Here is a 25567-nt window from a genome sequence, read left to right as displayed (position 1 = left end):
TCAATTTCTGAGCTATGCTGCATTGATTTTTCAGAAAGAGTGAGTTTCTAAAGGTTTGCCCCATATGATTAGTCTCCAAGTTCTATTCACTCTGTCTCTACATCCTGAGTATCTGTAAAATCTGCCTCTTTTTCACAATACGCACTGCCATTGCCTTAGCCAGCTTTTCATTCATTCATTGGCATAGATAATTTCAACAGTCTCTTTATGTGTCCCTCTTCTAATTCCTTCTCTATGCTGCTACCAAAATTATTTTTCTAAATCACAAATCTGAATCCAATTCTTAGTACTACTCAATGGCTCCCCATAATCTATACATAGAGTACAAACTAATTATCATGTTATCCAAGACCCTCCATAACCTGGATCTCTCTGTTCAACTTTGTTATTGCCTCTCTCCACCTTGCCCACTATGCTCCAACAACAGAATCACTGGTGTTTCAAACACTCCAAGACTCCTCTCTTAATCTCATGCCTTTGTTCTTTCCTTGGTTCATAAAACTCTTTGTAGTTGAAATCTGTTGCCTGACCTGAATCTATTATCTCCCTTCTTATGGTAATAGAACCCTATTTTCCTTCAGTAACATGCTCTTTTCCTGCGTAGGCTATCAAATCCAAAATCACCTTTTCTGCTCACACTGTGAAAATATGGATGGACCCCTGAAATACTACTCCTTTCCCAGTTGGCCTGACGTTAAGCTTTGTCAGTGGAGAGTATTGCATAGATGCTGCCAGAGGAAAGGGTTTGGTTCCTGGTTCTGGTGTGCTCCTTCAACAGGCTCCTGCAGCAGGGGAAGCTTCTCCAGCACCAGGCGGCCAGCAGCTTCCCCTCAGTATGCCCTGCTGGGCAATTCTGTAGCAGAATGTCTCCAGTGAGACATGCTTCCATGAGCAGCTTTCTTATACAATCCAAAGGGCAGATTTCTAGCAAGCTCCATTATATTGTGGGGCACCTTCGTGACTCCTTTGTCATCAAGTGACCCAAGGCCACACCCTCCAACAACAACTGGATCTCAGGCCTGCTAGGGTGGGGTCCTCCCTAGACTGCCCTATGCCAGCTCCAGGGGTAGCAGCTTCTCCTCATATCTGCCATTCCCATATTCCTTAGAGTTCTCGCCATTTCTTATGAGCTAATCCCTTGTTATTCCAAACTGCTATTAGAGTTAAGAATTATTTAAATGCTCCCTGTTTAAACGACTGTGTGGTTCTGTTCTCATCATTGGACAGAATGATTCATCCCCCAACTCTTTGATGGGGCCAACTCTTTCCATTTATCCCCAACTTTCAGCCCCCAGCTTGGACTTGAGACTCTGACTTACAGAATCTAGGCCCAGAGACAGGTTTGAGGAGAGGCAAACCTCATTTAGTTCAATGAGACCCAATCTTGAAACCTCCCTCCCCCAGCCACATCATCCTTTCTCATATTATCCTAAACTGTGCAGCAATACAATATGGTTGAACTGATCCCATTTCCAGCTTGGGGTGAGCAAAGAGCAGGAGTCCTGACCATGTTAACTGAGAAATTAGCATATTCTGTTATCCATCTAAATAATTAACTCAGAGATATGCACATGACTGAGAGGCCAATTGTGCCTAATAAGATTGTAGAAAAAAAATTTTTTTTGAGCTATCAGGAAAGAGAATTTCCTCTTTTGTGCTATTTTTAGTCTAGGATCATGCAACCTTCAAAACGGTTGGCAACTGCTTTGAGACTATGAAGCCACCTATAAGGGGCTTCAGAGAAGAGAGCCCTCAGTGAGGAGGAGAAAGAAAGAAAAACCTGGTCTTTGTCACCTTTGCACCTTGAGCAAGTCTTGCTTGAAGCTATTGCCTCTGGACCTTTAATTTGGTGAGCTAAAATATTCCCTTTTTAAAAAACTAGGTAGAATTAGGTTTTCTGTTATTTATGAAAGAAAGCATCATAATTATATTTTCCTTCTGGGTGAGACTACAGCAACATGCACCCTTTCCTAACATGCATTGCACTCTATGCTAATGTCCTAATGTCTCCCCAGTAGCCTGTAAGGTTTTGAAGGCAGGAGCCTAGTCTTATTCACCCTTGAAGTAATACATCTTGGCACAGTGTTTTGCATATTGTCAGCACCTAATAAGTAGTTCTTACATGTATAACTGAATAAATAAATTTTGAACAATGCAGCTGCATGAAACTAATATCATGATAGCTATGACAGAAAAGATATGCTAAAAACCTGGGCCATATTTTCTGCTTTTATAATGAGAGACAAGGCTATTTTATAATACCAATTGACTGTTGTTATTCAAACACAAGAGCCACATTAGAACTTCAGGACTAAACAGTAGACTTGAGAAATAATACACTACTGAGGCTGCATGAGGCTATTTGATGCTAAACTCACAAAGTCACAGTTAATGTCAAGATCATTATGTCTCATCAATGACCCCCACCCCCACATTAGAACAGCAGCACTATATTTGGCCCTTGGTAGCCACTAAGGAAACTTGACTTCTGGAGAAGCTGACTAAGGGTTGCTATTTTGTATCTTGCTATTCCATTTTCTAGAGAGAAATTATCAAGTAATCAAGAACATTATTATCCCAAGATCTAGCCTGAGGATAGAAAGAAGGTGATTGTCTTCTCTGACATACACATCTAGATGAGTTTATGTGTCGTGCTATCGCTCATGCTAATAATTGACAACATAATCTGATTACATTAGTTCAGAGCCTAGGGAAGACAAATGTCCCTCTTCATGATCACTGATTGACATGCAAGATTCCTTTAAAATTCCGGATGCCACATATCAACTTAACACACTGACAATATGAACTGATTGCAGGATATTCCAGGTATCTGGCTAGGAAATCATTTGCCAGCAACTTCAACAATAAAATTGATTATAATTCAGTATTTTTAAATGGTGTCTGACATGTAAATGATTACTTTAGCTTTACTCAGAAACACTAAATTCTCACTTGGGTGCTAAGCGATGACTAGAACTCTAAGTCACCCACTGTTCTATCACTATCCTCCTGAATTTAAAATAACAGCAGCAGCAAAAACCTTTTGCAGTCATGTGAATCTTTAATATAATATACTCAAAGAGAACTCAATATTAAAGTACCACAAATACTTGCATGATAGAACAAGTAGCATAACTTGAGCAACTAAGATATCTATGTGTTATCTGAGAAGAACTTCTCAGTAGCCACATAAATTTAAGTTCCTAAACATAATTGTCAAGTAGCAAAATGCAAAGACCTACACGCTGCCAAATCACATGACCTCAGCAGGGCTCCTAATCCTTTACTCATTTTTAGAGGCCGAACAACATTTGCCCATGATTACTCAAGTGACTATTCTCCATCAACCTGGCGAACTGCTGACGAAAAAACATGAATATAAGTTGCTGCGAAAAAAGGTAATTCTCTCCCTGTTCCTCCGAGTTACTCAGAGATGAGAAAAATTAACATCTGGAAAGAACACAAATAAGATTTTGACATATGGCCTGAAAGATAAAAAGTAGAATACTATGTGTAACGCTTAAAGGTAAAAGAGATATGTAGCAGTTAACACAGCAGGAGGCTGTAGTCTCACTACAGGGTATTACTCAATCTGAATCCAACTAGAAAACCAGAGTCACTACTTTACTCTTCTTAGAAAGCAACTGTCATTCTTTTCTTTCTCATCTATGTTTTATCATCCAGGTGGTAAAGAAACTCATTGTTTATTTAAAAAAATCCTTGAGAAAGGTGTAAATATTTTCTAACTTGCTTCATCAAAATATGTAAGGCTATTTGACATATTCTTCATCCTGAATTACAGAAAAACAAATAAATAGAAGCTTGTAGACAATACGTTACTTTATCAGTCCTGAGAAGATATGCTTCTGCGCAAAAGAACTGATATACTACTGAGTAGAACTATGTGCTACGTTTGTTTGCAACGAATTATTGACATATTGTCTTTTTTTAGGGGGTAGGGGCAATAGCTCATGAGAGAAAACACCAGACGGCACCAGAAACTGTAGTTCCTCACTTGCTCCACAAGATAGCAACATTCCACCACAGCTGTTTGCTACAGACGCTGCACTCTAAGTAGAACAAATGTGTTATTTAGTCTACAATCATTTTTAATTTTACTACTGACAGTCTGACAGGACTATTTAATATTGCCAGGTTGACCTTTCCATGATTTTGTGCTAAATCGTTTAAAAAAAAAAAACTTCCCTTACTCTGCTGTGTGGAGAAGAGATTGCAATTGACTCCCCATCAGCAGGCTTCTGTGATCTGATGAGCCAACAGCACTGGTCAAAACAGGAGGGCTGAGAGGCAGGACTGCAGAAGGCAACTGGTACCACACATGGCGTCATCGCCCTGGATTTATCACACTTCTCGAGTGTGGAGTGTAGACAGTTCAGCAAGGATATTCAGCCCATCATCACCCCCTGACAGTTGCTGACAGGGCCTTACACAGCACAGCAAACAATGACATATGAGATGTAAGGTTAATTTTGTTAGGTTCAGTCGTATTATTTCCTTGCTGGGGTAAAGGAAGATTGTCCTTCTGTGGAAAGACTTATCTAAAAATATTGCCTTCAGAGACTAACTAGGCTGTAAGGGAAAGATAACAAAACCTTTCTTCCAACATACTTGAGAAGGAAGTTTTGTGTGACTGAAAAGATGGATATAACAGAGACAGACTGGAGGCATGGCAGCAAGTGTGGCAGCCTACAAGTGGTTCCAGTGATCTTACACTCCCTATTCAGCTGCCATTGACAGGACACTCACTTTGTGCCATTCTCTGGGATAAGTGCTTCACAGGAATCGTCCCCATTCAAACCTCCCCACCACCCTGAGGGCTCCACTGCCATTAGCCCCACTTTAACAGATGAGATATCTGAGATTTTTCTGGTAGGTTACCACACAGATGGCAAGTAGATACCAAACCAAGATTAAACCCAGTTAGTCTGACTCCAGCAGCTAAATGGTTAATTATAGTACTGTACTGCCCTTCAACAGCCTCTGAAATAGGTAAAGTCTCTCCTCAAATTGCTCAGCTCATCCAATTTCAAGAGCCTTTCCTGGCTTTTCAGAACCCATTCCCTGAAAAATTCCTAAGAAGGAGGAAAAAAAAAACAACTTCCAAGCAGTTTCTTGGTGTCCCTTGCTCCTCAGGGACCTGTATAGAAGCCATAAAGAGATATATTTCCTTTATGTTTATGACAGCGGAGCTCAGGCTGCAGGTGTTGGAATTTGAGGCCTTTCATATTTTTCCAGAATTTATACATAACTTGGAAATCTTGGCTATTTTATTGGGGCCATCTTGGGTAAAAGATCCTGCCCAAGGTTTTTGACAGAGAATAGTTATGATTTAAGTAATTTCTTGATGATTCCTCCTAGCGAACAAATCTGAGCTCAATGGTGAGGTGAGAGCAGGCTCTCATTATTCATTTCCTATCTCCCCTGGTCCCTCCTTATAACCTGCTTTCACTGATAAAGAAAATAAGACAAGAAGATTGGCTGATAGGAAACATGACAATCCAGGAATGCCCAGGACAGCGGGGAAACCAAGCGAGCAATTGGTTTGTTCTCCAAAAAGGAAAATGTGGTTTGCATCTCATCATCTAAGGACCCTGCAATCAGTCCAGAGTTGGTGCCAATTGTTCAGGAATCATATTTCACTGAGGGTATGGAATAGGGATTCTCTAAGCAGAGGCCATATTCCCAAGCAGCCAAGTTACATCATCTTTGTTAAAGTGTTGAACCATCCTTGTTGCAACTAGATACCAATCAGCAAATAGAAAAACAGAAAAAGGACCGGTAGTCAAGGACTGGGGAGGTAGCCTTAATCACTATTTGTGATGAGAGCAGGGCTTCACCTCTATTAGGAAACAAAAGAATTAAAAGAAACCATGAAAAGCAAGGCACATAGAACGGTGTTCTATGGGTTAGTGGGACAAGTATGTGTCCACCCAGAGAACCAATCCAGGTATGTTAGATGCCAGGCTTGGTGAAACAAGATTGACTTTAGCCCTGGGAAGTGTGGATGGGACCCCTTTTTATTGCCAATATATGGTTCAAAATCCATATATCTACAGGAGAGCAAGGCTAGAGTAGATAGCAAAATATATTCAACATGTAATCCACACTAACGTGGGCACAGGTGGTCAGCTACTCAGCAGAGCTGACCCCAACCTGAACTATCGCATGGACCAAGATTGCTCTGAATCTGGAGATAGAACAAAGGCAGGTCCACCCTGTCCAGGCTCTGTAGCCTAAAAGAATGTACTGTTACACACTCCAGGAAGTAAGGAGAAATCTAAACTCTCAGTTTTTAGAAAAAAATAATTCAAGTGAGTCTTACAAAACTCTTTGAATATACTATTGAATATAATTTTATTATTAGAAAAAGTTGGAGGTGGGCACCACATGGATAGGTAATGAAGTGATCTGGTGAGCAATGAAACATCTAGAGTAGAGGCCAGAGCCGTAATACACACGATCAAGATTGCCACTCCCATAAAGAAAGTTTTGATAAGTTCTACATACGTACAATTTTCAGATGGGATAAAAGTCTCATGACATCTGCCATGTCCGCCAAGATGAGTAAGCGTGTCACCGCGGAGAGTAAAGCCCTTGCCGCCCGCACCATGGTGCCGCGCTTTACCGACGAGCAAGGGTCATCAGCAAACTCGGAGGAGGCGATCCGCATCGTCTCACCTGGAAGACAGACACGGAGAGGCAGGTGGGTAGACAAGAGGCTTAGAGGCTGGCCATCCTAAAGATCTGTGAATGGACCATTACTGTTTTTATTGCAAAACTCTGATGACCAGGTGGTATTTCTGCCACCTCTATTGCAGCAAAGAGCCCTTTAAGTCAAGTACATCAGTGCATATGGACAAGTGCTGTGGACCAAACAAGGTGCTCATTTCACACTGAAGTATGAAGTCATGCTTTTCACATCCATAAGGAATATATTTAATTCCATTTGTCTAATAGTTGAGATGGATTTGCCTTGAGCTTAATCATCCTCTCTCCGCATTTGCCTTGGAACCAATGATACCAGGCAACTTACCATGCAACTCACTGAAGTTACTGACAGTTAAGGTACAAAGTTAATTGTTCCACAGATAATCGAAAGTTAAGACCTTGGCCTCATTAACACTGTACTCTTAATTGAGCTAATCAGACAAGAACACATCATAGAGGCACCCAACATCCAATCTTCTAATCTTCTTAGTAACCAATTTGCCAATATAGAGAACATTTAGAAGAGAACTGAACCAATTAAACAAATGTTTACCAAACACACACTTGTGTCAGATTCTGTACTAGGCTCTGTGATTACAAAGTTGACTAAGAACATCCAGGCACAAGAAGTTCACAGTCTCATGAGTAAACAGGTATGTCAACACATAATCAGAATACAGTAATTAAGTGCCATACGAGACAAGATTAAGAATGTAGGCAACATAGAGGGGAGAGGTATTTGCTCATTTACTGTGAGACTGGGGGGAAGCTGCCCATTTTAATGGGATGCAAAAAAGAAAGAGGTGTTCACCAGGAAAACAAAGGTGGGGAGGGGATCTCAGGCAGCATGAACACTTTGTGGGCTCTGAAGCCTGGAGCCTCATGCTGAGTACAGAGACCTGAAGTTCTCTGGAAGAACCCACGAGGAAAGGGGCTGGAGAGAGGCAGTAATGCCTAGAACACCATGTAACAGGTTTGGATTGTACCCTCAGCAGGGTGGGAAGTTACAATAATAGATTTTTATTTTTGGAAGATTATTTTAGTCATATTACATAAAATAAACTGGAGGGGAAAAAGACCAGGACAGAGAAATCAGTTAATAGGGTAAATGCAGTTTTAGTCTGAGAGCAGTGGTGACAGCCTGGACCAAGGAGATGGGAGAGGAAGGGAGTATAAAATGCATCTGTGTGACACAACCAACCGATCTAAGGGCTGATTAGATGTGAAGACCAGACAAAAGGTTCAAGCTGACGATGAGGGCTGACACAATACCACAGTCAGGTATATATTTGCACCGAGGGACCCAGGAGTGGAAACAAAGAGATAATTAACAAGGATTGAGACTCATAACCAAATCAGTGGGTGGATATCCACTTTGGGGACTGAAAACTGTGAGAAACCATAAATGGAGCTTCATATAGCAGAGTGTACACAGGGGTATAAAAGCTTCAATAAACTTGAAGAGTACAGTTGATATGACAGATTTTTTAACTCAAGATCAAACAATTTATTCAATTTTTGTAGTAATGATTACTACTCACCTACTAAGCAAAATCTAGCTCATTTAAATAAAGCCAATGATAGCATGGAAAGTCTGTGCATCCTGTAATTAGTCCTAAGTCATAAGAAAAAATAAAAAACACCTCTTACCATTTTATAGGACGATCAGAGTACAAAGTAATTCTCTCAGCTAGTGTGGTAGTTATTTAAACCCTCACAGTGATACTTTTTATACTTGGGAATGTGTGCATGTAAGGAAATATATTGCACTGTCGGATTTTTTAAAGAGGCTACCATCTACAATAAGCATTTTATATTGCTAACCAGCTTAGCCTTTTTGCCTAGGCACACACAAATAGCTTGATATATTAAAAACAGCATGGGAGAAACTTAAAAATTCATTACTCTAGTGGCACAATGATGAGTTTTCAAGATGTATGGTCCTAGAGCTCAATCCAAGTGTCCCACCCTTGCCACAGGGTTACATACATCTCCACCTCTTGTCCCTCCTCCTCACAAATAAAACGAGTCATTGGCAAATATCTGTGTGGTGAGGGGAAGAAAGCCACCTTTTCCCCACTTTATACAGTGCAGGTAGAAAGAACATTATACACCAAGGTAAATCCAACAAACTATTGGTAAATGTGCCACAAGTACAGCTAGACAAATTTGTGTAAGATATTAACAGATAAGTCAGCTACTGTTGAAATAGATCCACTTATTCAAGGGAAAGGGAGATTTATTCTGCACACGAACCCAGGTAGCTACATGGTTGATCCCAGTTCCTGCAGGCTAAATCGGTATGAGCCCTAGCATGGCTAAAACTAGGTCACTCAGGTAGGGCTACTGGCAGAACAGAGAGGCCCAGGAGGAGAGGCCAGTCACACACCCCTTCCCTGCAGGTGGAGCTTGTGCATTACTTGAAGAACCATGCCTAATCCAATATGTTTTCAAGTTGAGATTGAACATTCGGAATGAACCAACATCATTGAAGACAGGTCTTGCCAGAACAAGGGGCTCTGGAGGGCCCAGAATGACTCCTTCCATCTGTCTTAGCAGCACCATCGGGCATCTGGCAGAAGTGTACTGGCACTTCATGCAGATGCCAACCATCTGGTCAGCAATACTGCTTCAAAGCCGATGGGTGACACGTGTCAGTGCAGAGCTCTTAGGTGGAGCTAATCAACCTGGGGCCCACGGCAGGCACCCCAAGAGTGGCTCAGCAGATGTCCATGAGAGGGAGACAGGGAAGAGACAGACAGAGAGAGAGAGAAAGAAAGAGAGAGAGAGAGACCCACGTTAGAAAATGCCATCTACCTTTCTGGATGGAAAACTAACACTAAATTCTGAGATTATTCTAAGATAAATAGAAGATTATTTCATTCAATGTAAATTAAACTAAAAGCTCATTTTAAGCAGATACAAATGATTTCACATTGTTAAGGATTCCAAAGGAAAGGCAACCTCAAATCAGCTATAATTTTAATATGTCTTATGTCCCTGCAGCTTTAAGATTACTGAAGCAAACTGATAAGCAAGTTTATCAGGATAAAATTAGCTACTTTCCCAGGAATGTAGAGAAAAGTGTTTTTTCTATAAGATTGAAATATTTCGCTAAGAAATAGTATGCATGTGTAAGAGGGAAATGGAGCAGTGATGAGAGGGTACAAGAGATCTGCCTGCTTCTTTTATATACATTCTTGTTCAATCTCATGTACTTGATTATAGACCTAACTCAGAGCAACATTTCCGTGGTAAAGCCTTTGATGTCCTCAAGGCACTACAACCTGCTGAAAAGAAGAAAACTTAACATTACCAAATAAAGGACCAAGGGAAAATAACAATTTTAACATGCATGTAGTGCTTCTATATAAAGGCTTATTATATAAGTATTGTTCTAAAAGCTTTACATGTATTAACTCATGGATGAAAAAGGATAAACAAAATCACATTGACCTGGGTTCAGATCTCGACTCCACCCCGACTATTACCAAATATGTGAGCTAGTGCTTATTCAACCTTTGTATTTCAGTCCAGTCAACTGTAAAATGACAGGGAAAATAATGATAGCTGCCTCACAGACTGCCATGAGAGTTAAAATTAGAGATGATGCATTCAAAGCACCCAACATAGGGCCTGACCCATAAAGGGTGATCATTATTCATTAATACCACTACTATCACAACCACTTCGAGCATCCAAAATGCAGTAAGAAGAGTTGGTGAACTCCTCATTACAGGTTTAAAAGTGTATATTTTGATTGGTTTCACTTCTTGTGTTTCTTCCTTAGAAGCAAGACAACATATGCTCAATAAAAGTACTTATTGTTTGAAGATAGAATAGATACAAAAAAAATGGTGCTCAGCTTTTAAATCAGTGCTTATTCTGGTTCCTAGGCTACCCTGAAGGCACTGGGATGAATACATAATTGTGCATCAGCTTGAGGTAAGATCAGTTCAAATGTGGAATGATGCAAGCCAGTAATAATAAACACAAGAAAAGGATGGCATGGGCTGCGTGCGGTTGCTCACACCTGTAATCCTAGCACTTTGGAAGGCCAAGGCGGGTGGATCATCTGAGGTCAGGAGTTCAAGACCAGCCTGACCAACATGGAGAAACCCCATCTCTTCTAAAAATACAAAATTAGCCGGGCGTGGTGGCGCATGCCTGTAATCCCAGCTACTCAGGAGGCTGAGGCAGGAGAATCACTTGAACCTAGGAGGTGAAGGTAGCGGTGAGCCGAGATCACGCCATTGCCCTCCAGTCTGAGCAACAAGAGTGAAACTCCGTCTCAAAAAAAAAAAAAAGAAAAATAATAAAAGGAAAAAAGAAAAGTATGGCATGTGGAAGGCAGAGCTTTAGGATTAAAAAAATCAGGTAGGAATCAGATCATGAACCAAAACAGCACAAATATCCTGTGGCTCTTTCCTTGAAGGAGGGGCCTGCATGTAAGGTCAGCAATCTAAATGCTTGACAACTGAACTGCTGAAAAACCGTGAGAAGCAAGGAAAAATGTGTGGTGAAAAGCAAGATTCAAAGAGTGCTGGGTGAATAAAATGAAAACCTCAGAATCGTTCACGGTCTTAGAGGCTGAAGAGGATTTAACTTGTCTTTTTTATCCAGCCTGGTCAACATAGTGAGACCCTATCTCTACAAAAAAATTTTAAAAATCAAATTGCCAGGGTAGTCCCTGCTACTGTAGAGGCTGAGGCAGGAGGATGGCTTAAGCCCAGGAGTGTGAGGCTGCAGTGAGTTATCATTGCACCACTGCACTCCAGCTTGCGTGACTGAGTGAGACCTGTCTCAAAAAATCAAAACAAGGTGCAGTGGCTCACACCTGTAATCCCAGCACTTTGGGAGGCCGAGGTGGGTGGATCACTTGAGGTCAGGAGTTCGAGACTAGCCTGGCCAACATGGTGAAACTGCGTCTCTACTAAAAATACAAAAAATTAGCCAGGCGTGGTGGCTGGTGCCTGTAGTCCCAGCTACTAGGGAGGCTGAGGCAGGAGAATTGCTTGAACCCAGGAAGCAGAGGTTGCAGTGAGCTGAGATTTCACCATTGCACTCAGCCTGGGCAATGAGGGTTAAACTCCGGCTGGGCGCGGTGGCTCACGCCTGTAATCCCAACACTTTGGGAGGCTGAGGCGGGTGGATCACAAGGTCAAGAGATCGAAACCATTCTGGCCAATATGGTGAAACCCTGTCTCTACTAAAAATACAAAAATTAGCTAGGCGTGGTGGTGTGCACCTGTAGTCCCAGCTACTTGGGAGGCTAAGGCAGGAGAATCACTTGAACTCGGAAGGCAGAGTTTGCAGTGAGCTGAGATCGTGCCACTGTACTCCAGCCTGGTGACAGAGCGAGACTCCGTCTCAAAAAAGTGAAGCTCCATCTCAAAACAAAACAAACAAAAAAACTTTTCTTTTCACTCTTTCAGCAATGTCAAGCATTGGACTTACTCCCTGGAATCAAATGATGAAAACTGGAACTAGTGTGAGAATGAAAATGAAGAAAAAGGCAAACCACAGAGCAAATGTAATGAAACAGCCAGAATAAGAGCAGATTAAGACATGAAAAGCCACGTAGGGAAAGGAATTTCAATGTATTTCCTATACCTTGTGTGGTAATTTACATTGTCAACATTTTTGCTATAAAATAAATATGTGCTCCTTAAGAGAACTAAAAAAAATACAATTAAAAGAAGCCAAAAGAGCATTCACATCTTAATAACCAAGGACAACATCTGATGAGCTAGCTTCTAGAAAGTTCCGTATGCCTATATTTTTAACCAGCAGTTTTCACACATAATAGCTACAACTGCATATCATCTTTTGTCTAAATGCATAATTCTCCTTTATCTAATTACATAAATTATCCAACATATACTGATAGTTCATGTTTTTTATATTTCTCCCTGTATTACAGAATTCTTAGAAAAGATGACAGAAGGCTGGGTGTTGTGGCTCACACCTGTAATCCCAGCACTTTGAGAGGCTGAGGTGGGCAGATCATTTGAGGTCACGAGTTTGACACCAGTCTGGCCAACACGGTGAAACCCCATCTCTACTAAAAATGCAAAAATTAGCCAGTTGTGGTGGCATCTGTAATCCCAGCTACTCAGGAGGCTGAGACAGGAGTATCGCTTGAGTCTGGGAGGCGTATGTTGCAGTGAGCAGAGATCACACCATTGCACTCCAGCCTAGGTGACAGAGCGAGACTCTGTCTCAAAAAAAAAAAGAAAGAAAGAAAAGATGAGAAAAAGGGCAAAAATTTCCAATCCTCTTAACCAGTTTGTTCCCTTTTCACGATTACCGACACCTGCTAACAACCTTTTTCACATGTATTTTCCGTGAAGTACAGATCCTAAAGGATTCTGAAAAACGGATCCTGTAGAGCAATGCAGAAACTAAAACATGTTTTTAGAGAGGAAAGCAACATTGGTGAGGGAACCTGACCACAGGTTCCCAAAGCCTTAGCCAGTTCTGCAACTCAAACTGTGCATCCCGATTGAGCTCACACACTTACAGAGACTGTGTGAAGGAAAATACATAACAGAATCTTAAAATGGTAATTCAGTTAACAATGTCCAACTTCAGAACATTTTATCATTTTGATTATTTTGTAGAGTCTGTAAGGCAATGTAATACTTGAAAACCACTTACAGGTCTGGTCAGCTAATTTTCAAAGCAAGGTGGGAAAATATTTATCTTCATTTGAGACAAAACAAACTTAAATGTTAAATGAATGGCCAAGGTGGACAACACCACAGAAGTTACAAGGTCACCACAGAAGATCTTGATGCATTACATCATGCCTCTTGGCTCTTTTTCTTGGAAGAAATAAGTGAGTGGTTCTTTGATAAGAATCATGCAGAGTTGGACAATGTGTTGAAAAGATGAGGTAAGCAGGTATTAATGTGGCTGAGGGCCTCTGCACTAACTACATTTGCAAACATAGGAATGTCTTCTTCTGGGATGGTTCCAGCAGCAAGGGGGTGGTACAGCAGGGTGGTCCAAGATTCCTTCCACTTTAGGATCATATTAGGCTGTATCATCTGGACTTAATATTTTCACATGTAACTGTTTCATCTATAATAAGAATAGCTCTCTTTTTAAGAGCTCACAATGTGCCAAGTTCTGTTCAAAGAGCTTAACCTGTATCAACTCTTTTACTGCTGAAGAGAATCTGATGAAGGAAGTGTTCTCATTGTCACCCTTTCTATCTGAGGAAACTGAACACAGAAAAGAAAGATTATTAAGATTATTTGCCCAAGGTCAAACAGATGGTGAGTGGTGAAGTAGGCATTCAAAATCTGTCTGGCTCTGCAGTCTATCCTCTTAAAACCAGTGCTTTAGAAATATCTTTATTTTAACATCCTGTTTACTGTGTGAAAATTATTTGTTTACATATGTCTGTCTGCACCTGCATTAGGAGTTGAAGACTAGTAAATTATGTTATTCAGTTTACAGAGTATAGGAAGGAAGGAAGCAAGCAAGGGAGAAAGAAAGGAAGGAAGGAAGGGAGGGAGGGAGAGAGGGAGGGAGAGAAGGAGAAAGGGAGAGAGGGAGAGAGAAACAGAGGGAGGGAGGGAGGGATGAAGGAAGAAAGGAAGGGAGAGAGGGAAGGAGGGAGGAAGGAGAAAGGGAGGGAAGGAGAAAGGGAGGGAGAGAGAAACAGAGGGAGAGAGATACAGAGAGAGCGAGGGAGGGATGAAGGAAGAAAGGAAGGGAGAGAGGGAAGGATGGAGGAAGGGAGGGTAGGAGGGAGGAAGGGAAGGAACTAGGACCTAAACAAAGACACTTCTCCAATTATTCCCAGGCCCCACCACTCCTTATTGTCACATGTTAGGGATGATTTGTGACTGCCTGTGCATGTATGCATTTGAGTTTTCCCTCCTTCCTTGACCTGTAAGCTTAATCAGTGTAGAAATCATAATTGTAGCAGATTAATTTCTTTAATCATAATACCTTACATCGGTTGACAAGGTATATTCCCTCAAGGAATGCTGTCGAGAGGAGGAAAGGAAGGCCTGCCTGGCACTTTACATTTTGAACCATATTGAATTGATACTGAAGCAGGGAGAAAAGGCAAATGAAATCCCAGATGCTATACACTCTACAATAAAATAATTGAAATATTTTCTTCTTTTTCATTTTTGAACTTTTAGTTGGATTTGTAAGTTCAGGAAGCAGCAAGGAAACCAAAACATTTGCTAAAGGAAAGTTCTAGTGAAAGGAGCAACTCCTTTGCTTCTCCTCTGTTTTGCCCACATAGGCCTTTGCTAGCAAGAAGGAAAAAGTCTTAACACTTTTTTGGAAACTATCAAGAATGTGAGAGAGCTATACATGCATTTCACCCCAGGGTGGCTATGACTGAAATCTGTGATTGGGGAAAAGGTCAACAATCAACAATCAGAATTTTTCTCTAAGGCTCAGGGATGCTGACGTCCTGTCTTTTCTGAAGCAGAATCTGCATTAAAATAAGCTACCTCCTGTGGACACTTTAAGCACCAAGCAGTTACAGCAGTGCTTGGTACTATTCAGGTCCTGTTATCAAAAAACAAGATAATATTTGGCCGAAATAAGCAGTATTCAGAAGAAAGCCTTATCTGCTTATTAAAAAAAAAAAAACCCTATCATGCCAGCCATACCAAAACTATGTAAGTATTATAAAATAAGAAGGCTGCCTGTCCCTTTGTCATTCTACCAAGGGTAGTGGGCTCCATGTTGTCTTTATTATTCTTTAGGTTTTTCCAGAAACTCTCAGAAAACAATAAATTAGGTGCAAAATGACAGCAGTGTGATGGGGCCACTGTCTCTGAAGTGATGTTGAGACTGGAGAATTTCAGATCCGGATGAAACCTCCTCAGGCATCATTCAGCACCTCTTTTTCATCTCACACATGAAGACACAGAAGCCCAAGTGCCATGGTCAGGTGGTTGGTGGGGGTCAGCATCCCTGTCTCCTGACATCCCAGTCAGGGACTCTGGTCTCAGTCCCATTGTTGCTGTGAGGCCAACAAAGCCCAGTGTGACACCAGCAAATCAAACCCTCCTCACCTAACAAAATCCCACGATAGCCACATGGCTCTGTTACAGCCCTAATTCAGTGGCAAGAGCAGCTCCAAAGACAAATGTGTGTCCTCATTTGGTCAGCGTTCTTTCCCAAGGTAGATAATTGAGTCTTTTCCAATGTAATTTTTGCCCTATCGAGATATGTTCAGTATGCAAAAGTACTAGAAATGTCAGTAACTAATGATTAAGTGTATTGAATGTTATGAGCTATTAAACATCGTTAGAGACAGTAATGCGCCACCTTGCAGAAGGCACAGATCATTAACCATATGGATTTTAATTATTTCGGCTGTAGCCTTTTCCTGGGTTGGGAGGAGAGGGTGTAGGGTAATTTTACGTTGTTGTAGCCAGAAAGATTATGAAGCCGCAATATGGCATACTTCACAAATGAGACCCTTGTAAAGACCTGTTAAATGTAGCAATAGCCACATTCCATAAAAAGGTGATTATTGTTTTGGCCTTGAATGCAAGAGAAGACCATAAATTAGGAAATGTTAAACAGTGATGATCTAAGCTTAAGAGAAAAATTACATACAGAGGACCAATAGTGAACTCAATTTTGTTCAATATTTTTACACATAAATGGAAAATAAATTGATGGAATGTAAATTTCATTGTGCAATACATATATTTCTGAAATAAGGACACTATATCAGATATACACTAAAGAAAACCTATTGTAAGTTATCTTGTAAAGCATATAAGCAGCCAATAAATTAATTTTTCTATAAACCCCAAATTTCAATATGTAAGTCAAGTCTCTCTATAAAAATCATGCTGCTGACTTATTTATATTCTTAAGTCAATAAATGTTTCTATTGATCAGTACCTGTATTCTCCTACAACCATGACACAAATCAAAACGCACTGAAATGTCAGTACCCTGCTACAGTACTTGGTAGTTGAAGTGTGACTTCAAAAACCTTCTAATGTTAAAAGGAAAACAAGAATCAATATCTAGATTGGACAAGCAGAGATAACGGGAGCATCAAACATGCTAGCATCTAATTCTGAATCAAAGAGATGGCAGCATTCAGGTTCAACATCTCAACATGCATATGTAAAGGACATCTTGATTTCCTCATGCTCCTTAAGATACTGTACAAGGAAATGCAGAGTACAGAGGATGGATTTAATGTCCAAATTCCAGAATTTAACAATACCTTGGAGGGCATCATGCAGATAAAATTTTAACAGATGGAAAATCCAGGTGTGACCTCTAGGACAAAAAATGCTCTGTCTTTCTAGGAAACCATTCCAATTTGTGCTAGCTTTTTTTTTTTTTTTTTTTTTTTTGAGACAGAGTCTCACTCTGTCACCCAGGCTGGAGTGCAGTGGCATGATTTCGGCTCACTGCAACCTTCACATGTCAGGCTCAAGCAATTCTTCTGCCTCAGTCCCCTGAGTAGCTGGGATTATAGGCACACGCCACCACACCCAGCTAATTTTTGTACCTTTAGTAGAGACAGGGTTTCACCACATTGGTCAAGCTGGTCTCCAACTCCTGACCTTGTGATCTGACCGCCTCGGCCTCCCAAAGTGCTGGGATTACAGGCGTGAGCTACCACACCCTGCCTGTGATAGCTTCAATTGTTAACATTTTTTTCTTCTATTTGGTCTTTGATATGCTCTTCTGAACCACACATAAAAATATAATCTTCTCTTCTATAGGGTAGATCTTGGGAAGTTTGTTTAAATGTCTTTTAAAAAGGGAAATGTCAAGATGAATGCTCATTAGCCATTGCCTGAGAACTAATGCTGAGGTTGCATTATAAAAAGAACAACTGACATTAAAAAATGAGCAACAACTCTCTCCAGGTTTCCAAATATTAAATATCTACTAATCATTCAAGTCAAGATGATTTGTCTGTTCCTACACTACTTTTTAAGCCAATTAACATGTACATATAAAAAGATATTTCTAATCTGCTTTGGAAGAAATAGATCTGGTTTCTAGCTTGTTATAAAAATAATTAAAACAGTCACAAGTTACTCTGAGCTATTTCAGTATCTAAATTACTACATATATTTGAAAGACATTAACTGTGAGCTCATTGGTGGAACTCAATGTCTGAATTTCAGAAAATAACTATCAAAACCTTTAATGGCTTTCTCAAGCTCAAATAATCAACTAAGGGCAGAGTCCAGACCAGAAGCTGGGTCTCTCAACTCTGATATTTGTATTTGCTGCAGTTCCATATACTTTGGAGGAAATATTCTGTTTCTGATACAGTTTCACAAATTCACAACTTACTGTCCCCAAGTTAGTCCATATAACTGAAGCCTTTGTATATCAATTTGGATGTCTTGATACTCCACTTATGTGTATGTATTTGTAAGTCATTACGGCATCTCCAAATTTTCATTAGTAAAACTGAATAATACTTGAATAATACTTGCATCACTGATTTCATATCAACTAAAATATAAATGGAGAGAAAAGCAAATGAGAAGTATAAAAAAGGCACATTTTATAATTTGCATCTTATAGACTACAGCTAAATAAACCAGGCTTGAAATTGCTGCACAGTAAAATAACAAATCAACCTAGCTTTTTCTAAAGGAGTCTTTGGCTAAACAAAGCACAGGAACAATTCTCATAATGAGAAAAGTTGATTAAAGATAGAAAATTCTACCACATATTTCAAAACTAGAAAAAATGTTCCAAGTAATTGGTATCATGAACATGGTAAATGATGCTATAAAATTACAGCTCAATTAAGTTATATTTTAAAATGCAACGTGGGGAAAACCTATTTTCTTCACTGGTTTGTGGGTGAAAAAACTAGAATAATCAGGTTTTAGGATTTAAATGGCATAGCCTTTCACTTCTGACCTACCACTGATTTTCCATTCTTCATAGAGAAATGGCAGTTTCTTAAATGCAATTATAGCCACAAGGCCTCTTTACTAAACTGTAAGAGGTCCCCATGTCACCACCATTCTGTTTCCTAGATTAAGAGGATTTAAAGAAGACATAACATTTAAATGAACATCACTGTATAAACCATAATAAAACATAGATAATAAAAATATATTTGTGCAGCAAGAAGATCTGACAATGCGTAACGAACGAAATTGATTTAAGGTAACTTAAAAACGTAAAAACCCTAAATCCAAAATGACAAACTGCCAAAATGTGCTATCAAAGCTTTCTTCACTCCTGTGATCAATAGCTTGTCACTAGGGTTATGATGAATCTCAGATGGGCTTCTCTCCTTCCAACTCAAAAGTACATTTTTAAAATAAGTAAAATAAAGTTAAAACAAACATCAACCTTGAAAGGGAAAAAAATGTTCCAACAGCCTGCCATGCAGCCTTAAGGGTGAGGGAAATTTGGGAGATTTGGATAGCAGTGACATCTTGTCCTTACTCTCTTCGTGCACACCATTGATGAAATGAACATAGCTATAAATGTGTGCTTGTGTACAAAGTATATAATTATATATCATTTCATTCATCCTTTTATTTATTCAATAAGCATTTATTAAGCACTTGCTATGTAGCAGACACTTTCTAGGTCCTAGATATTCAACATGAAGTCACAATTTCTGCCCTACTTACTTCCAGCTTGATGGTTCTGAAAGACTCACTAACAAGAATCACCTGCAGAACAACTATAGAGAAATGCCCCCTAAGTGGACATTTAGAAATTCAAAAAAAAAAAAAAAAAAAAAAGCAGCTGTGTTTAGGGAGTTGGGAATCATGAGTATGTAGGGGGTACTTAGCTATCATAAAAGGTAAGGGTGCATATATATACACACACACACACACAAATACAAATATATACACACAATGTATATACACATACACACAAATATATACGTGTGTGGGTGTGTGTGTGTAGTTTGTTTTCATTCTTTATCCCTCCAATGGCAGCTTTTAATCATGACTTTGAGAGATAGCAGAGATCAGTCACACACAGCCCACTCCCCACCCCACACTCCTGGCTAAGTTTCTAAAAGACAAAGAGTATAGATGAGTTTCTAAAAGACAAAGAGTATAGATGAAAATGTCCCAGGAAAATACACTGCTGATCATCAAGCAATCCTTCGGCCTCATATTGAGCAAGCCTGCATCAATAGTTCAAGTTCAAGGCCTCTCTAACCTCCCAACATTAAGACTTAAATGAAAAGTGGGCTTTAGGGGCCAAAGGGCCCCATTTTACTTCCAACAGGATTTCTGAGGCCAAGAGGCCCCAGCTTACCACACCAGTTGCATGAAGTTGGAGGGAGATGTACAGTAATAAACGAAAGAATGAAGATCACAGGAAGTCAGTGAATTTTACCCTTTTGTCTCCTACTACTGGAAATGTGACCCACTAACTCAGACAAAATAATGTAGAGTATCCAAAATGTCAGGAAATATTGGACAAAATTATTTCAAAGCTAGTTAAATTTTCAAATAATATGCTCCATATTTTTTCCTTCAATCTCCAGACACTATTCTTATGAAGTACATCAAAATATAAAGCAGGGATCCTATTGTTAAACTGAAAATAAGTAGAATCCATTTTTCCTGTATTTTCAGACTTTTTGGATATTCGTTGGTGTATTAACAATTCAATTTGGACTCATTCTGAGATTATCTTGGCAGGCTCAGGGTCTTCCTGCCTCTTGCAAGCTGCTTCCAAGAAAAGGGAGCCCCATTCTGTGCTTCTTAGTGTTTATTTCCTTTAAAGGAAAATGAGAAAATAATTATAAATGACTTGAAAATTGCACCATTTGTACCTGCCAGTGAACGTAGGTACACGGTCCCTAGGCAAATATATTTTTCACTACAAATTTAAAAACTCACCTTGGGAGTACAATTTAACTTCCCACATAGGTCTGCCTATAGAGAGAATAACCTAGCCTGCTGATGTTTGCATTCTACTCTGTATGACATTACAATAAGGATTAATAAGCTAACATGGATTTTTTTTAAGCAAACACTCATGGTTGTTTAATTCTTTGTCATTTACACATTATGGAGTTAGAGTTGGAGTAATTCAGCAATTGTGTTGGGGTACTGCTGGAGGGTGTTTCGTTGGGGTAAGTATGAGAACTGGTTTTGAACAATGAAGGGAAAGTTGGTTTTCAACTCCTTCTCTGAACAGCAAGTGGCTTTATTCACCAAAAGGAGTTTAAAGGTATGGTTGGGTAAGAAAATACAGATGCCAAATAAGCTGTAGACACAGAGAGCTTGTATTTTACAGGCAGAAAGCTTAAGCATTACTGAGCACAAACCTAGGTTTAACAAGCAAAATTCTAGGCCACTTCCAGGCAGTATTTAGGGCCGTGAAGGAAGAAGTAGGCATCATGACATACTGGACGGGGACAATGGCAGCCCAGGCTGATCCAGTTCATGCCCTCACGGAGGCCACCACTCTGTCACACTAATCCAAGGCTGCTATATTAACATAGAAAAGAAGGCCAGGTATGAATCCACCATGCATCCATTACTGGATGCCCTATAGAAACAATGAGTAGCCAACTTTAATTCCTGAGAAGGAGTGTGGTTTCAATAATTTTTAATAGATCTATTTGTTATCCACACACAATTCCAAGTTAAAGAATCCTTTCAGGTGTAAATGCATGAGCATACACACATCACATCAACTCTCCACCAAAGTGCACACTTCTTAAATACTCTAGTTAATGCTTTGGCACCGATAGCTGGCAAAACCAGTGAATGAAACCATTCACAGAATTTAGCCTTAAGGCTTCTTTTGCCCCATTATTACACATTTAAATTACATTTGAGATTCCTCAACCCTAATAATTTCAATAATCAACAGATATAGTTAGAGATTATATCTAAAAATGGCTGCATTGTACAAATCTATTTTGCCCTACTCTGTGTGGATCTCTTTGAGATTAAACAATGTTACCTCTTCTCTTCCAGTTACTTTTGGCATATCTCCCTCTGCTCAAGACACTAAGAATAAATAACTGACAATTTCAATGATGCTTTTGAATTCTACAATGTAAAATACAATAACAGCTGTCTTTTATAATGTACTTAGTAGATACCAGGCAAAATACTAAGCACTTTATAAATATAAAATCTCACAATGAGGTGGATGACACTAGCTCCATTTCAAAGATTAAAAAAAAAACACACACACCCAAAACTATGGCTAAACTTAAAATTGTTCATTAATTTGTTTAAGGTCACATGAGATAGTCAGCTTCAGCCCTGAGATTTAAGTCTAAAAGTCGGTGATCTTAGTAAACTTGATGCAAAGAGAAGCTCTAAGCCAAGGGTGTGCTGGTAGAAAAACTTACAACGCAAGGGAGTGGGGATGACAATGATGATGATGACAATACGAATGATGACTTAGAAGAGGATGATGCTAGTAATAGCAATAATAATAGCTTACCCTAACATGGTGCTTGCCTTGTTCCAGATACTGTTCTAAGCCTTACATCTACTCACTTAATCCTCATGAAAACTCCATGGGGGTACTGTTGCCATTTCGTACATGAAGAGACTGAGGCACAGAAAAGCTAGTTTTGCCAGAGGCTAAAAAACATTAGGTAATGGAATGAGGATTTTAACCTAGAAAGGCTAGTCACAGATTTTGGGCTTTTAATCATTTCTAAAATAACACACATGGTTATATGCCAACAAAAATAGCAAAAATATACCAAGACATAGTTAAAACATCAATGCCAAATGTATGTTTATTTTGTGGCTTTATTTTTGAAAACTAATCTAAGTAAAATCCTGATACTAAAATGATGTTTTCATGAACCATAATTTTAAAGAACTGAGACACTACTGAAACAAAATTATGAAGGGATATATAAAGTAGGAGATGCAAAAGAAAAGGCCATTTTCTCTCACAGTGAATTCAGACATATAAGTGTTTGTGCTTGTCCTGATTCATAAATTTTCAACTAATAATATCATGGATATCATGTTGTAATCAGTCCCAAATCCTTTTTGTTCTATAACTAGAGACTACCTTCCTTAGCCTGAAGGTAGCCAATAGTACAAGAGCAAGCACAAACATCTGGCTTTTCCTTTGCTCTATAGAGGGTAATGAATTCCACTGTTATGTCCCAGTTAACGTTTCTTCATTAAGATTGAAGACATATTTAAAGGATCGTTGATCGCGCATATAAAGATCACATATTGCTTTCTTAAAGAAAGCACACCTTATAGTAGAATGAGAAATTATTCATCATCTATAAAGATTAGTCTGCTTCGCACCTATTTTGCACGTGTGCCCACTAATTATAGACCAAAAGGAGCAACAAAAAAGGACTAATATTTCATCCCATGACAGATTTTCATTAATCATTTTAAATTCCCATCTTCTTAAAAATTAGATATCATTTACTAGTTCTTTTCAGTTAGAACTTGGGACTCATCTGAATCTTAGGCTTATTTGCCATTCCATAGGAAAATTAGGAAAAAAATTAATAATGCTAATAGTATTTAATATTCCTCTAGGAAAATATTAAGTAAACAAAAGTTATCAGCAGGACAAGCTCTTCAAATAATTGTATTTTGTCTCTGAGAATGTACCAATAAAAAAGTAGGGCTCAGATTTCTTGAGTTTAAGTCCCAGTTCTGATACTGTTTTCTTGTTTGACTCTGCATGTTTCTTAGCCTTTCTAAGCAGATGTTGCAGTGAGTTGATATCGCACCTGCACTCCAGCCTGAGCAACAGAGCAAGACCCTGTCTCCAAACATACTTATATGCATAGATACACACATAAGAGAGTCTCGGCCCGGCGCGGTGGCTCACGCCTGTAATCCCAGCACTTTGGGAGCCGAGGCGGGCGCATCACGAGGTCAGGAGATCAAGACCATGTTGGCTAACACGGTGAAACCCCATCTCTACTAAAAACACAAAAAATTAGCCGGGCGCCGTGGCGGCAGCCTGTAGTCCCAGCTACTCGGGAGGCTGAGGCAGGAGAATGGCGTGAACCCGGGAGGCGGAGCTCGCAGTGAGCCGAGACAGCGCCAAGCCACTGCAGTCCGGCCTGGGCGAAAAAGCGAGACTCCGTCCCCAAAAAAAAAAAAAAGAGAGAGAGGGAGTCTCGCTGTCCTGCCTGGGCTGATCTCAGACTCCTGGCCTCAAGTGCTCCTCCCACCTTGGCCTCCCGGGGGACTGGGATTGCTTGTGAACTACTATACCCAGCCAAGAAGTGGAGCCTTTAAAAAAAATGCCATCATTAAAATGAATAAAATGATATCTCTTATAATAGGCTCATTTTAAAGGTAAGATGAGAGAATGTGAGAGATTGAATAGCATTTAAAAAGTCTCCAAACACCTGGAAATGCATGTAAAGTTCAGCAAACATCTTTATACATGGAAGGAAAATCTCTGAGCCAAAATAAATAAACAAATACAAGAAAGAAAAAGAAATTAGCATGATTGAAATAATGTAAGCTGATTCTGAAGCACTGGTAACTTTAGAGTTAATAACTTATAAGCTAGAGTTGTTGTGGCCACACAAGGAATAGGAGAATGTCTTGACCTTCACAGAAAATAGAACTGTACAGTTGTCCACCTAAGATAAAATTTATATTCTTAAAGTGCTATGTCGGTAAAAATATTAACTAGGAAAAAAATGCCCTGTGGCAAAGACAAATGGTAAAGAAACTTGTTGTCTCAGTCCAGAAACGAAATGTCACAGGAAAAATTGCATGGTTTCATTCATAATTGATAATGATAACTTATTATCACACAGTATTGTCTTCATGTGTCTGTACAGAATAATTTTATACTTTCTGTACAGAATGGGAAATATGGAGCAGATAAATTATTTAAAAACAGTTTCAGATAAGAGTGTTTTTTTTGTTTGTTTGTTTTTTGTTTTTTTGAGATGGAGTCTCGCTCTGTCGCCCAGGCTAGCGTGCAGTGGCGCAATCTCGGCTCACTGCAAGCTCCGCCTCCCGGGTTCACGCCATTCTCCTGCCTCAGCCTCTCCGAGTAGCTGGGACTACAGGCGCCCGCCACCACGCCCGGCTAATTTTTTGTATTTTTTAGTAGAGACGGGGTTTCACCGTGGTCTTGATCTCCTGACCTCGTGATCCGCCCGCCTCGGCCTCCCAAAGTGCTGGGATTACAAGCGTGAGCCACCGCACCCGGCCAGATAAGAGTGTTTTAGTGGCTTCAGCCAAAGGAAAACGAACCCATTTCCAAAGGAAGCACAGGACTCTCTCAAATAAGTCTTCATAAAAAATTAGTATACAGTTCAAGAAAGCACTATAGATGTGCTTAGTGGCAGAATTAACAATCCAAGAACTTCAGATAATATAAGTATAGGGTAGAAAATATTAAATATTTAAAAATATTTATAGAACTAGAATAGGACTTGAAAATATGAACTAAGGACATGATACTCTGAATCAAATAGATTTTCTTTAGAAATAATAGAAATAAAATCTCAAAGGAAGAAATAAATAACAGGTTAGACCCAGCTAAGAAAAAAACTGGAAGATAGCTGAAGAAATTAACCAAAATAATTTTAAAAAGCACAAATAGTTGAAGAAATAGGAAATAAGAAAAAATACATATGTTAAGAATACAGAGGAATTTTCTAGCATAAGTCTAATCAGAATTGCAAAGAAAAGAATAAGTACAATGAAAAAGAGCCTTTTTTATGAGATAATGGCTGATAATTTTCCACATTTAAAATATAAAATAAATTCTCTTATTCAGGAAGCCCAATACATACTGAACAAGATAAATAAAAAGAAGTCCACATTTGATAGCTGCATAGTAAAACTGGAGAATTCAAAGGCCAAAGACAAGGTATTAG

General features: G+C 39.5%; 1 protein-coding gene across 11 annotated transcripts in view; it reads right to left on the bottom strand.

Moving 5' to 3' along the window:
- The window catches only part of CTNNA2 (catenin alpha 2), a 1423217-nt gene that overhangs the window by 783083 nt on the left and 614567 nt on the right, over window positions 1-25567 (bottom strand). For 10 of the 11 annotated variants that reach the window (XR_010115398.1, XM_063616606.1, XM_063616605.1 and 7 more), the window contains one exon: window positions 6536-6702. The exons of the other annotated variant lie outside the window; for it this stretch is intronic. Coding sequence is in view for 9 of the 10 variants with exons in the window: in XM_063616606.1 (XP_063472676.1) it covers window positions 6536-6702 (167 nt within the window). In the remaining variant the exon portion in view is untranslated. The remainder of the gene's footprint in view (window positions 1-6535; window positions 6703-25567) is intronic. 11 annotated transcript variants of the gene reach the window in all.

This window comes from Symphalangus syndactylus, chromosome 14, assembly GCF_028878055.3.
Source record: "Symphalangus syndactylus isolate Jambi chromosome 14, NHGRI_mSymSyn1-v2.1_pri, whole genome shotgun sequence".
Lineage (NCBI taxonomy): Eukaryota > Metazoa > Chordata > Mammalia > Primates > Hylobatidae > Symphalangus > Symphalangus syndactylus.
Note: the sequence above shows the minus strand (reverse complement) of the source record. Positions and strands in the feature narration are given on the sequence as shown.